This window comes from Trichoderma evansii, assembly GCF_050947405.1.
Source record: "Trichoderma evansii strain SZMC 28006 chromosome Unknown GGI43scaffold_17, whole genome shotgun sequence".
Classification (NCBI taxonomy): Eukaryota; Fungi; Ascomycota; class Sordariomycetes; order Hypocreales; family Hypocreaceae; genus Trichoderma; species Trichoderma evansii.
This window is the reverse complement of record NW_028145189.1, coordinates 253963-267350: the sequence shown is the minus strand read 5'-3', so window position 1 is coordinate 267350 and position 13388 is coordinate 253963. Positions and strand designations below refer to the sequence as shown.

Below are 13388 nucleotides of genomic sequence, written 5' to 3'. Positions count from 1 at the left end.
GCTGTATAAGTTTCGGCTAACATGGGATGAATTGGGCAAATATTTAAACAAGAACGCTTTGACAAAACGATTGTTATTTTTTTTTTCTTTATCCAAGCCTGGTTAGACGAAACAAAATCCAGTCCTCATCACAACATGACTCAAAATTCATCACACTCGTCACAATCGTTATCAAGTCGCAAATGCCACGGCGTCAAAGCTTTGCATCCTCCCCCAAGTCTCACGCATCAACATCATTCGCCCCATGGCGTCCAGATTCTTCAGATGCTCAGTGCCTGATTGTGAAAGGCCCAGTGTCAGAGCAAACGGCGCTTGCGATGGCTGTAAGAGCCACTTGTGCCTCGCCCACTTGTCTCCTTCTCTTCATACGTGTGACGAGGTATGGGGAAACTAGCTCCCCCGCCCCTTTCTTTCGCCACAGCACAGCTTGTGTTACAGCCTTTCCAGATACAGTGCTAAACGTGGTTGGGTGAACAGACTTTGGATGATGCAACTTATGAGTCGCAAATTGCCGCCGAGATCGATCGTCTCGGATCAACGACGCGGCCGTATGCGTCGAGGCTGAATGGCAGTCGGATTTGCAGAGTTGAGCACTCGTCCAAAGTTGGGCCGGGCGCTCTCATGGGAAGCGCCAACTATCATGCCCGCATACGCTTCCAGGACGGCTCTCCCTCGTGGCTGCTTCGAGTTCCTCGAGTGGCCAGCTTCACCGTTGGTCTTCCCATCCCGTTGGCGGACTATCTGATAGCCAGCGAGTACGCAACATTGAAATTTCTCGAAACCACTGCAGTGCCCGCACCTCGAGCTTTCAGCTATGGCGTGTGCAGCAATGGGACAGACCATGGTGTCGGCGTGGCTTTCCTTCTTATGGAAGAGCTACTAGGAAGACCCTGGATAGGCCAAGGTGTGTCGGGTACAGCGGCCACTGACGACGAGAAAGCAAGGATTTGGAGTGACCTCGCCGAGATCTTGGCTGAGGTAGAACATCACCCCTTTCCCAAAGCCGGGTCACTGTGCTTCCAGTCATCCAGAGTCCAAGTTTCGGCTATAGCCAGCGACAGGTTCGTCGTCCTCACTCCTAATGGCCCATTTCATAATTCGACAGCATATTATACCGCCTTTGCCGAGCAGTACTTGGCGCTGATTGCAGACGGCCAACTCTACACCGAGTTTCCTATCGATGCGTACCTAGTATACCGCTTTCTGAAAGACAACGCATCACAGCTAGCTGAACAAGGCGGAGAAGCGAAGCCTTCAGAGCAATTCTTTTTAAAGCACGTCGACGACAAAGGCGACCACCTACTTGTCGACGACGATCTTCACATCACGGGCATTATTGACTGGCAGATGGCACGCTTGGTCCGTCCCTTGTTACTGCCGACATGAATGCATTGTGCGGCGGCAAGGTCTCGCTCAGTGCCGATGACGTTGCCTTGACGGATGCACTGCGGCAAAAGGGCCTCTCTTGGATGGCCAGCTGCGCGGTCGACGAGAAAGCCAGGAGGTTCTTCTGGGGCCTGGCCTTGGAATCCGAATGGGTGAATGCCTTGCCGTTGGCAATCGCGATACTAGAAGTCTTTGGGGCCAGCCAAGATTGGGCACAGTGGAGGGAGACGGAACTCAAGGAATACGAGACTGACGAGCGTCTTAGAGGCCTTGTTGAGCACTGTCGCCCCTGAAACCGGCAAGGAGGATCCAGCTATGCCAGGCAAACTAACAAGACACTTAATTAAATGACATTTCATGCTTCTCAATTGTTCCAGTTTTCGAAGTTCACTTAGAGTAGTCCTTCAACAATGTATCACATTAAAATAAGGAGCCAGAATGGCAGAGATTTATTATTAAGTTAATATCTGTTGTCGGATATCTCGAGGTTATCTGTAGAGCGAGAGTTCTCCATAATAAGGATGACTTTTATATAGTAGAATTGGATCAGCTTATTTCAACAAAGGCTCTCACCAAGTGACTCTTAGGACACTTAGGCGTTGATTAGTCAGCTCGCGTAGCTCAGTTGGTTAGAGCTTCGTACTAATACTTCAGCTTCGGTTGAAATCTTGGTAATGCGGAGGCCGCAGGTTCAAGCCCTGCCGTGAGCATTCTTTTTTGCTTTTTTTTACTATTTCTTTTTTTTTTCTCTTTTCTGTTTCCAGTTGGGTTAGAAAGAATATTTTTAACTAGCTCAGAATAGGAAGAAAAAAATGATTCAAGAGGCCCTTCGAAATATTTGGTCATGAATTTTATCAGAGGCAGCTGGTGGGACCCAGCAACTGACTGGGATGGCTTCGAGCCATCTCGCAAGTGTGCAATCTCGGGCAAGGTTATATTTATAGTTATTTGTGGCAAAAAATAGAATACGACGTTACAGTGAAAAGGTACTGATTTACAGCTAAGAAATCACTTTGAGCCTTGTAGTGAATGCAGATCTTGAATGACAAGCATTAGATCTTTCGCCCAAATGAGTTTGATGACAAAGCTGCGCCTCGAAAATGCAAAATCAAGAGAGCACGCCCCCATAGAGTCTGCATACAAGTGTTCAAGTTCCATTACACGGAGTTGGTCAAGTCAAACATGAATATACAGATAAAATTATTATTTAGCTTCAGATACATTCCCGTATCGATATACTATATAGCTTGAAAAAGAAAGAGCCACATCCAAACACCTTTTTTGTCTGTTCAAAGCTCAAAAATCAAAACCCAGTTATTTTGCCAAGGATTCAGGCTCATCAGAAACCTTGCTAAATCCAATCAACAAATATCCACCCAAATAATGCGTTTGCGTGCAAGTGTCGTAATGCACCAAACAGGTATTTCCTATCTCTTGATATCTCTGCTCCCAGCTACCTAAACAAAGTGAAGAAAAATACAAAAGGTATAAAAAACAAACAAAATTGAAAGAAAAATGGCTTGAACAATGCGCGCAAAGATATATCGGCTAGATACAACGCATATCTACGATTTTCAACGCCAATCGCCGCTGTAAATGAAGACGTCATGCACACAATGCGGATATGGTACACACCCGTATGAGGCCGACGGGGGTAATAAAACACACAAAGGGAAAAAGAAAAGGAAAAAAAAGAGGAAATCAAGCTATAGAAGCACCCCCTTATGCCTCAACCGCAGCCTTGGGTGGCAGTGGCGGCAGGGCACATGTGGGCGGTGGTGCTGGCGGAGGCATGGCCATCCGCGGTAGGCTCTTCTTGCGCCCCATACTCTTGGAGTAATTGCTAGAAGAGGATGAAGGCCTCGAGGGAATTGCCGGAAGAGGTCCTGTTGGCGGCGGCGAAAGCTGGGGAAGCGACTCTGCAATGCTTGCAATAGGATGCGCGTCCCCAGGGAACGATTTGTCGGAAAAGGCAGACATGATGCTGGCTCGCTTAGCTGCCCAAGAAAAGCCCAGGTTAAAGCCCCGTGAGAATTCATCTACATCGTCAACCGAGGTTCGATTCTTCTTCGACTTGTCAGTCCAAGAGGCCGAGAGAGGGGAAGGCAATGGCGAGTATGATCGGTCAGTGGCGGGTGATGCTAAGGGGCTAGTATCTCCAAGTGTTGATGATGAAGCCTTGGCCTCAAGCTGTTTTCGCAGTGCGTTGATACTGGCGAGTCTCCGAGGGCTGTCAAGTGTGTTCTCATCAAGGCGAAGGCCAGCTGGAGTGGCGGGACCGGGGCTGGGGCTCCGCGTTGTCAATTTGGGTACTAAGCTCAGACGTCGTGAAGGCAAGGACAGCCGTCCTAGGACCTGGGGGACGTTTGACATAGACACAAGCCTCTCTCGAGGTAGCTTGGGGACACTAGGGATACCCGACGGTGGCCGGGTCTCCGCATTATGGCTCGTCACAGGCCTTTCTGGCATGACATTCTCTTTGGGAGAGGGCTGATCTTCAACCGTGGACAGGGGTCGTCCAACACGGATATTTGACAGCTTGCGTTGCGATCCCCGGGAGGTCGGAGCGACAGCATCTCTTGGTGACGGCGGAGAAAAGAAACTCTCTACATCCAAAGCAGAGGCCACCTTCATGTGAGAAGCCCGGCGGCCCGTAGGTTGCGTGGAGGCTCCAAAGATGTGGGTGCCACGGGGCTCAGTTGGAGATGGAGTCAGATCACGTCCGGCGGCGTTGGCCCAGGGAAGCGGGCTGAGTTGGTGATGCTCCTGCATACCATCTCCACCAAGACTAGCCTCCCCAACAAAAGGTCCCATAGTCTGCAGTGACACTCGTCGAATTGAAATGGCGCTGGCGTTGGGTCTAGGCCGTGCCGTCTCCGGGATAATGGTAATATCTGCTGATAGCGGGAACCTTTCGCGCACAGGTGAGCCCGCGGGCGAAGAAGTGGTCGATGTCATATTTGTCCGTTGGCCAGATGATAATTGCGATAATCGTTGTGAGCTGTCGCGAAGGTTTTCTAGTTGACGGCCGTCATGGGATGCAATGCTGTTCGTTGCTGACTTATCGTCATAGGTCAAGTCGTGGCTTATAGAATCGAAGTCAACTACAGGAATTGAATAATCAGGAATCCTAGAACTTCGTTCTTGATGGGGTGCCGTGGAGGGAGGTGCATGGTTGGCATCTCTGGTAGCAATAGACTTCAGGCTTGGCTTTTCACGAACACGAGAAGTATTGGCATCTTCATTCAGCTTGGCCTCGGCTTCCTTGAGCAGGTCAGCCTCAGAGATGCTCCTTTTGCCTCCAAGCTGCTCAATCATGGACCGCAAGCAGGTCATCCAGCCGTCCATGTCCTCGGCGTTTTCAAAAACCATAATCATATTGGATGTGTTGCGCTTTTCTGATGATCGGAAGGGCAGCTTCGAGAGAAAGGATCGGGGATCGCTTGATGGTGGTCTGTCGTTGTTCTCTGTGGTGGATGTAACTTGCAGCACAAAATGGCGGCCCGGAATCACATCAGTTACAAATGCTGCCGACGCCGCACCCAGGCGTAGCACCTTCTCAGGCAGACGGTCAATGGCGCCGTCTCCGGAATACTGAAGTAAATAGCCGGCAGTGACAAGAATGTAAACCTTGGTGGTCCACTGAAGATTACTGGCAGACAAGGAGTCTCCGCGGTTTCTTCTTCTAAACTTGTCAGTGGTGCTAATGCCGGCGCTGCTCATGCTTGTATCTGTTTCGGTGAGAGGTACTATCATGTCGGCCACGCTAGACTTCTCGCTGAGTTTCAGAACGGTCTCTATAGGCATGGTGGTGGCAGAGAGCGTTTGCTGTTTGTGCGCCTGTTGGAACGCCCGGATGAGAGGCGGCAATGTCCAGACAGTGAGAGTCGGACGAGGCTGCTTGGTTATTGACATGCCCGGCGCACGTTTCCCGGAAAAAGCAGCAGAGCCAAAGAGAGGAGTGTGTGGGCGTGTGCCAGGGCTGTCTGGTTGCTCGTGGGATGCATCCCACGGATAATCTGGCGTGACAAGAGCAAGTTCAGACTTGGCTTGCTGCCCATATGGCCAATTGGTAAGATGGAGAGACTGTCGAAGGCCTCCACGAGAAGGCGGCTTGCCCAAGTTGTTGAGCATGTTGAGTGAGTTGAGCGAGCTGGGTGATTTGAGAGAAATGGGTGACGGTAGGCTCTCGCCCGCTTTAGATAGTTTGCGACCAAAGAGGTGTTTTAGACCGAGCTTGGACCCTCGACGGCCCAGTTTGCTCTTTTTCAACGGAGCTGAAGTCGAGACATCAGAGTCCAGCGAGAATTCGGAAGCCGGTACATTTTTCCTTCGAGGAAAGGTGTTGCTGCCCTGAAGGCCCTCGAGTCCACTGGCAGGGGTGGCCATGGCGAAGCCAGTTAGATAGCCGATGACTCGCACTGGAGAAGACGCGGCACAGCCAGGATAGACCACAAAGGATGGCAGTTGATTTGTGTAATTGTGTACGTGAGTGGGAAGCTGGAGTTGATTGTGACGACGCTCGGTGGACCCATGAAATGTCGGCGATTGTGAGAATGTCAGCGGTGGAGAAGAGACTGTTTCAGAGACGAGCGAGGATGAAAGAGAAAAGTGGAAATGAGTGTTGGAAGTATTGTATTGTCACACTCGTCAATGGCTGGCCCGGTGTAGTTCTTTGTTAGGGATTTGCACAAAGGGAGCTAGCAGATGCTGTGAGGGATTGACGGAACAAAATCGATATAATGGACTGCAAGAATGTAAGACGTCGACGGGATATACGGCAAGTGTACAAACAACAGGCTAATGCTGGTTATAGACGTGGAGAGAGCGTGGTGGTGTTGCAACGAAGCAAACGAGAGCACAGTGGCAAAAGAAGGCAAAAAGGGACTGCGTAAGGCAATTGTGCTTCTTCTCAAGATGCCATTTTCCCGACCAAGAGTGAGGTTCCCAGGAGATGCAGCAACCGTGGGAGGAAGACGAGAGGCGGACGAAGGTGGGACTTGGGGACTAGTAATACTTGGATGCGCTGCCACCCAGAATTGGCGTTTTCATTCATTCACTGCCTTAGTAAGGCTAGTGTTAGCACGGTAATGCAATGGAGGCAGCCTCTCTAACGGCAGTCGGTTCAAGCCCCGAGGTATGAATCACGGACGCTCATCGATCAGAGCTTTCGAGGGCACAAAAAAAAGAAAATAATGACCAGGACATGGGTCCCCTCGAGCCTTGTAGCGCATGTCAAAAAAAAGTGCATGCGTCGGGCCCACCCACGAGAAAAAAAGCTTTCATATTGGAAGTTTGTGCCAGGGGTCAGGGGTCCAGGGTCAAGGCACCCAACCAGAGGCCCTGGTAAAGAGCCCGAGGGCCTGAGAGGGCCTGAGAGGGCCTGAGGCTTAGAGGAGTCAATTCAAAGGGGTGGGCCGGATGTGGTGCTGAACAGTGCGGTGACAGGCGGGGAGGGGCACAGGAGAGGAGCCCACTGAATCCATCGCTTGAAGTATGTAAATTGATGCTTTGCCGGGGCCTGGTCCTGTGCCGCAAATACCTGCATGTTGCATGAGTGCATGCAGTACATACAGCGCGAGATAGGCTGCTGCTGGCTGCCTCTGCACCAAGGCGTCGGCTGGGCTGGGCTGAGCTGAGCCGAGTGGGAAGCTAAAAATAAGGACATGGCATGGAGCCGAAAGGACGGATGGCGTGGCTTTGGATTCAAAAGGTAGTAATGCGCTTTAACGTAGCGCCCCGAGTACCGCTACAAGTACCGTGGACGCGACGAGCTAAACGGGCCCAGAGCCCACTAAGAGGGCCAGCTGCGGATGGCTATTCCCGGCCATCCGTAGCAGGTCGAGGGCAGGGCTGCGCCTGACAGGAGCAGCATGGCGTACCGGTACTTGCACGACAGATGCGATGGTGCTGAACTTCGGGTTCTAGGTGTTAATTACCACTCCTGTGCTAGGGCTGAACGCGCAAAAGGAAAGAAAAAATAAGGTACACTATTAATGGCAAAATGGCTGTGTAGCATTGCAAGTTCAGTCTTCGGGCACATTCTGCTGCTTGATGATATAATCTCTGACCATTTTCCGTCCCGAGACAAAAGTTTGGCAACAATTTGCTGATTGATTAATATAATTTACTTTTCAGCAGAGCGCAGCTAAAGGTGCCTCGCCACCACTATGTTTGCCGATAAACGTGGGAAACATGTCGCCAAGGGAGATAGCCGCATTGGGCCTGTATGTGTGTAAAGTGCGGGGAGCCACCCAACCACAACCACCACCATGCAGGACAAAGAAATAGATCATATTTGACCATCAACACTAACATGCCCAGGATTTGATCATATTTTTTTTTTTTTTTTTCTTTCGTCCCGCCTTGATTTTTATTTTACTTTTTCTTAGCTCAAAACCTGTGCCTCACGTTTATCTTCTTTCGTGCAGGTCGCAAGCCGTAGCGGGCAAACCGGCGAGAAAAAAAACATAAAAGCATGATAAGGCTTGGTTGCCCTACGGCGATGGCTTCATCCTACTGGTCGCTTTTGACGACCCATCCCACTCGAGAATTCGCGAGATAAACAAATCAAGCTCTGAGCTTATACTAACACGTGTTTTTCCTTACACCCGAGGACTTTTGCCACTTCGGCGAATCGCAAGAGTTGTACTGTACACTCTCTGCTGAGATGAGAGGGAAGAAAAGAAAGATGGGCATATACCCATCTTGGCAGGGGTCTCTGCAAGGAGTATTGAACAGGAAGGATTATTGCATATCAATTTACACCGAGATGAGAGATGAGATGAGATGAGAGGGGAGTACCAGCACTTGGACAGGATAACAGAACAGGGCATGTCATCGTGAATCTGTATCCCAGCCCAAGCAACACCTCGGACAAGTGATCAGCGTCAATCTCGATGCCAGTAGCACCAGCTCCCAGTTTCTCGGATCCTTTTTCTCCCTTTAATTACCATCGCCACGGCTAATATGCTATTCCTGCCGCCTGGCTTATTACAGGATATACGTGTACAAGGGCAAAACAGGGCTTTGGCTAGACGTCTTTTGTCTCCGGCGCTTTGGGATGGCCCTGCTAGCGCTCTTGGCCCGACCAGGGTTGTAATCTTAAACAGCTGCTGGCCCACCGTACTCTGTAGTACGCCGACGGCGATCCACGAAAAACACAAAAACCTGCTTGAGGCTTTTGCAAGTGCAAGGAGAAAAGTATCGCGGTAGGGCGGAGAGGGCATCGCATCGCATCGCTTCGCGTCGCATCATCTCGATGTGCGCGGGGAAACAAAACGATTGGCTTAAAAGACAAGATGAACAAACACCATAGAAACTCTCAGCCGCGGCAATGGCTGATCGATCCCGATTCGCCAGATGTTAGTCGCGAGAACTTGTGAACGCCCTGTAGGGCCAGCGATAGCGCAAACCTTTTCACTTAGCATCGGCGCCTGTGCAGGCAAAGCCGCTCTAATGAAGCACGGGCATAAACGCGTGCATGCACGATAAGCCATGCGTTATGCGCCTACAGAGCAGTATCAGCAGCTCCGAGTAGCATCGAAGTTAGTACAGGCAACCATCATGGCCATAGAGTTTCCGTCGGACCGTCCTCGAGCAGGGGTTCGCGTGCAAGCGACGATCGTGCAGCGCCGAGATTTCAGCTTCATTCTTCATCTTCATTCTACTTCATTCCATCGGCACCATTGTTGCGTGGCCCTCATTAAATCGGATCCAACGCTGCCAGGTTTTTACAAGAGAGGCTGCCCCGTTGGGCCGTCATAATTACAGCTATGAGCTACTATGCTAATAATAACAACAAGTAGTGCTTGGTTCCTGAATGCGTCGAATAGTGGCGCTGCTATTACGGAGCTCTCCGTAATTGTATCCAACGATCTGCACTCTGCACAGTGCAACAGCAAATACTATAATTCGTCGTTAATTTACAGATACGAGCAGTTACGAGATAGTATGCAATCGCAGGACTCCGTGGCTGCGTATGCCGTTTCTGAAGATGCAGCTTGTCGAGGGCGCAGGCCATAGGTCAAGATGTGATTCGTCCGTAACTTCAGCTCGCTGTGAAGGCTGCATGAGATGTGAGATCAACAGCCACTAGGATTAAAGAGCGCTAGCAAGAACCACGAGGATGAGCTGCTTGCTGCGATGGATCAAAAGCATCTGATCCACTCCCTTATGCCTAGGTAGGTATCCTAACTATCAGGCCATCTCGAGATACTACTACAATATGACCCATGCAACACAACTGCAGCTCGACGGCCGCTTGGCCATGCACGTCTGACTCTCTCTAACTGCTATCATATCCAAGTTGCTATGCTGCTCCGTACTAACAACACGACTAACACGACAACCAACCAACTCGTATATAATTTATACAGAGTTTCGGCCTGTAATACGGCCTTTCTTCTGTCCTTCCCAAAACCCTACCTGTATGTTTCCCCAGACCATCCGCAATGTTTACTCTGTGCACAGAGCAGAGCGTTGCCATGCAATCGTGGTTTTACGAAGCAATACGAGCACATATGGGGGAGGGGCAAATGTTCCTGCAGTAGCGCGTGCTGCACAGGCTTTGCGCATGTCTGTGCAGCTGCAGCCCAGAATCTCGGCAGATGCTGTTTCGCAGCCTGTTATGGCTAGGATTGAGTCAGCAGCAGGCGTTGAAGCTTTCGGTCCACATGCACCCAGCTCCTGTACGTGTATTCAATCCCACAGCTTACCAACTACCAGCTACCAGTTACCAGCTATCCATGCCCATGTTAACCGCTGGACCCTTTTTTTTCTCTCTTCCCCAGATGAGACGAGGGTCTTGATAACGACAAAATGCAATAATTGGTTAAAAAACAAGTAATATCGGAAAGGTTGTGGCATTCTTTCGAGTGCAAACCGTCATGTGAACCGTCATGTGGTCATCAACAGTGGAGCATGGGTGCAGCAATCCTCATTTTTTTCTTTGTTTCCACTACCAAAGCAATCAACAGACACAGCCGCAGATTTCCGAGCTCTGGACATGTTTTCCTGATTTGAAACTTGGCGGTTTGGGCCGCGGGCGCCGTGCGGCTCTGGGGCCGATGCAGCCTGGGCCACCCTCCGGCACAAACGGGTCAGCTGTCGCATTGACGAGACCAGAGAGTTGCGGTGCCTCGTGATCCTCCGCGTGACCCTGGGTAATATGGCATCGATGACATAAAAACTAAACAAATACTAATAGGTTCAAGTAGACATTATTGATATGTCATGTCCCTTGACCCAGCATTACCAGCCTATTTTTACCCAGCACAATATCGCGGACGGAGCATCCCGTGTCATGGGTACATGGAATTAATTTCACTACTATCCCATGCTGTATCGGCCACGGCGATGGATGAGTCAGGTACATGTATGTTAGTGACGACTAGACGCTGAGAATGGTTTCACCGGTCACCAAACTTCACAGCCCGCAGTTCTCAGCCGCCTTGACATCTCTACCCCATCTCATCTCATCTCATCAGCCGGATGCGGCCCAAGGCCTGGAGCGACGGCCATCAGAGCACGTTGATTCACTCCCAGTCCCAGTCTGTCAGGCTAAGGGTGAGGCTGGCACGGGCCGCAAAGGAAGCAAAACCCCGACAGCCAAAGCTCGCTTGACCATGTCGCTCCCATCCTACTGGAATGCTCAGTGCGACTCTGTAATAATAGGCCGTTGTGAGATACGGATAGAGTCCGATTGATGGCGGCTTACTCGAGCATGGCTCCCCAGCCCAGCCACGTTTTCTTATTCTTATTCTCTTCTTTGGCTTTCCTTCTTCACCCTTTCTCCTTTCTTTCTATTGCCGCTACTATCTTATTCCTAAGTAGTTGCTTTCAAGGGAACCCGTCAGTTTGGGACGGGCCCAGCTGAGGCCGCCTTGGTCCAGGCAAGATGTAATTTCGGCGAGTTTGGCTGGAGGGGGCACAGTTATGCGCGCTCGCAAATCCATCTTTTCTGGGAAGTATCAATGTTTCAACTTGTAAAAAAGAACAGATTGTAAGTACGTAAGCATATGCGATTCGATTTTGCACAGGCTCTTGATTCTGGGGATGCGTTGCGTTGCGTTGAGTGTGCGTTTGGGAGTTGAGATTAGTCATAAATGTTGAACACGCACGGCGATAAAACCCAATTCTCAACAACGAAAATCATAGAATGTTCTTTTTTTCTTCCTTTTCACGCGTCAGCAGTAATTCTCTAGTTCCACCGCTCATCCACGTGGTTTCTTCGTTATACTATACAGATCTTCTCTTCACGAAACAAATGGACTCTTTCAGATTACCTAAAACTGTTGAGCTAAAGACGGTGGCGGCTACGGATACCCGAATAGCCTACTGACAACATAGCAGCCAGTCCCAACGCGGAAACATTGGACTATCAGCGCCGAGGAATCTTATCCCCAAACGTTCCGAAAATGCATCTGGCTGGCATGTGCTAGGGTTTTTTATCCTAAAGTAGAAATTATGTGAACATACGTCACCATCGGGCCAGCGGGGACTGAGAGCAATTCGTAGGTGAGATGCACGTTTGACCACAGCGGGTTGCCGTTTGGATTCCCGAAGAATTAGATGAATGGCCAACAAATTGCGATGCTGCATCTCTAGTTGGGGCATTGAGTTTGATGGTAGATTTAAAGATTTTTAGGATTTGAATGGCTAGAAGATTGTATATATAACCTTGGCGTCGGTGTCGTCTTTTTGACAGATGGATATCAATCACACATCAAATCTCATACATCAACCACACACACCACCCAAAACACCAAACCACCACATCGTGACAATGTGCGACTCACACTCAGACAAATACCAAGTCGTTGACGACGTGCCATTCCGACCAGGGCAAGTTCTTACTCCTCATCTTCTCACCCAATTATATGGTCTTATACTTGGCAAGCTCGCTAACATCATGAACATGTAGTCGTCCTGGTCCCAATGTCCAACTCATCTTCAACAACAAGCTGCCCAACTCCCCCGGAAAGTCATCCGTCGGCCTCCTAGTTGACTTCCCGCCAAACTCGTCCACACCGCCTCACACTCACGCCGGCGCCAGCGTCTCCGTCTATGTCACCAAGGGCGCCGTGCTCAACAAGATGAACGACGGACCTACCTACGTGATTCCCGCAGGCGGCACCTTCTTCGAGGCTCCCGGCTGCCACCACGTAACCAGCGACAACTACAGCACCACAGAGCCGGCACAGATCATTGCAACAATGGTTGTCGATACGAAAATTGTGGAAGAGGGTGGCGTGGCGGCACTGGTTGTGATTGATCCCGAGTATCTCGATGCCGTCAAGGCCTAGGGTCATTCATGCTTTGGCTTGCATGTTACAGACACACAAAATGAACAAATAGTAGTTAATTAATCAATGAACTCCATAAATTGAACTGTATAGAGTCCTAATTGCTCCCATCACACCGCCGGAGGACTTGGAACGTCGACCCATTATTATTATGTTGATGTCAGTGGATGTTAGTGCTTGCAACGGTGCACTAATACCCCATATTAGTGGCGTCACGGTTACCAGCTTTCGGCCGCTGAGTGTGTAGTGAAGGTAACCGTAATGCTGGGTTATCAATGAATCGCGGGGCGTTATCTATGCTCAATGTCAATTTAATGTCCCTGAGCTGGGATCTCCAATTGTAGAGAAATCATTCGCCTGGTGACGCTTCAATTTCGTCTCGTAATAATTAATACAGGTATGTGCTTTCCGTGACCTTCCGAGAAGACGAAATACAGTTCAGCGCTATAGAATGACAGCTACAGCAGGCTCTAGGCATCTTCTACAGGGCTCTACGGTGCTTACTGGGTACATGAAGTGCTTGCTTGATCCTATGACTCCTCCTAGTGACGGTGGTGGTTCGAGGTTCGTACCACTCGCCATCAGCTTTTTCGCCTTCGCCCGCATATTCTCGAAACGGCGATCAGCAGCGCGTCACGCAGTTTTTGGAGTTAAGCTTTTGCGCACCCAATGATAAAACACCAATGTGTCCTCATA

The 13388-nt window shown here is 50.0% G+C and overlaps 3 protein-coding genes and 1 non-coding gene across 4 annotated transcripts; 3 read left to right on the top strand and 1 right to left on the bottom strand.

The window, feature by feature from the left end:
- Window positions 1-182: 182 nt before the first annotated feature.
- Window positions 183-1679, top strand: GGI43DRAFT_428956 (uncharacterized protein; the record flags this gene model as incomplete). Its single annotated transcript, XM_083209038.1, has 3 exons — window positions 183-323; window positions 478-1359; window positions 1407-1679. The coding sequence occupies 3 exons, from the start codon at window positions 183-185 to the stop codon at window positions 1677-1679; spliced, it is 1296 nt and encodes a 431-aa protein (XP_083058293.1).
- A 317-nt stretch (window positions 1680-1996) lies between these two features.
- GGI43DRAFT_t162 lies at window positions 1997-2096 on the top strand. The gene has a single exon. It is a non-coding gene; the product is annotated as a tRNA-Ile (tRNA).
- Window positions 2097-2556: 460 nt separating this feature from the next.
- On the bottom strand, window positions 2557-6340 carry GGI43DRAFT_410941 (uncharacterized protein). The gene is made up of 2 exons (XM_083206668.1): window positions 6203-6340; window positions 2557-6143 (listed from the first exon to the last, which is right to left on the bottom strand). The coding sequence occupies exon 2, from the start codon at window positions 5773-5775 to the stop codon at window positions 3109-3111; it is 2667 nt and encodes an 888-aa protein (XP_083058292.1). The 5' UTR covers window positions 5776-6143; window positions 6203-6340; the 3' UTR covers window positions 2557-3108.
- Window positions 6341-11747: 5407 nt separating this feature from the next.
- Window positions 11748-12849, top strand: GGI43DRAFT_115923 (cupin domain-containing protein). Its single transcript, XM_083198973.1, has 3 exons — window positions 11748-11904; window positions 11995-12231; window positions 12311-12849. Exons 2-3 carry the CDS (start codon window positions 12095-12097, stop codon window positions 12690-12692), a joined length of 519 nt encoding a protein of 172 aa, XP_083058291.1. The 5' UTR covers window positions 11748-11904; window positions 11995-12094; the 3' UTR covers window positions 12693-12849.
- Window positions 12850-13388: the final 539 nt, after the last annotated feature.

Excerpts from the sequence above, each read along its gene's own strand:
- GGI43DRAFT_410941 (XM_083206668.1), bottom strand. The coding sequence starts at position 5,775 with ATGGCCACCCCTGCCAGTGGACTCGAGGGCCTTCAGGGCAGCAACACC.
- GGI43DRAFT_115923 (XM_083198973.1), top strand. The coding sequence starts at position 12,095 with ATGGATATCAATCACACATCAAATCTCATACATCAACCACACACACCA. Across the intron at positions 12,232-12,310 it reads GACGTGCCATTCCGACCAGG|TCGTCCTGGTCCCAATGTCC; the intron begins GCAAGTTCTTAC and ends ATGAACATGTAG.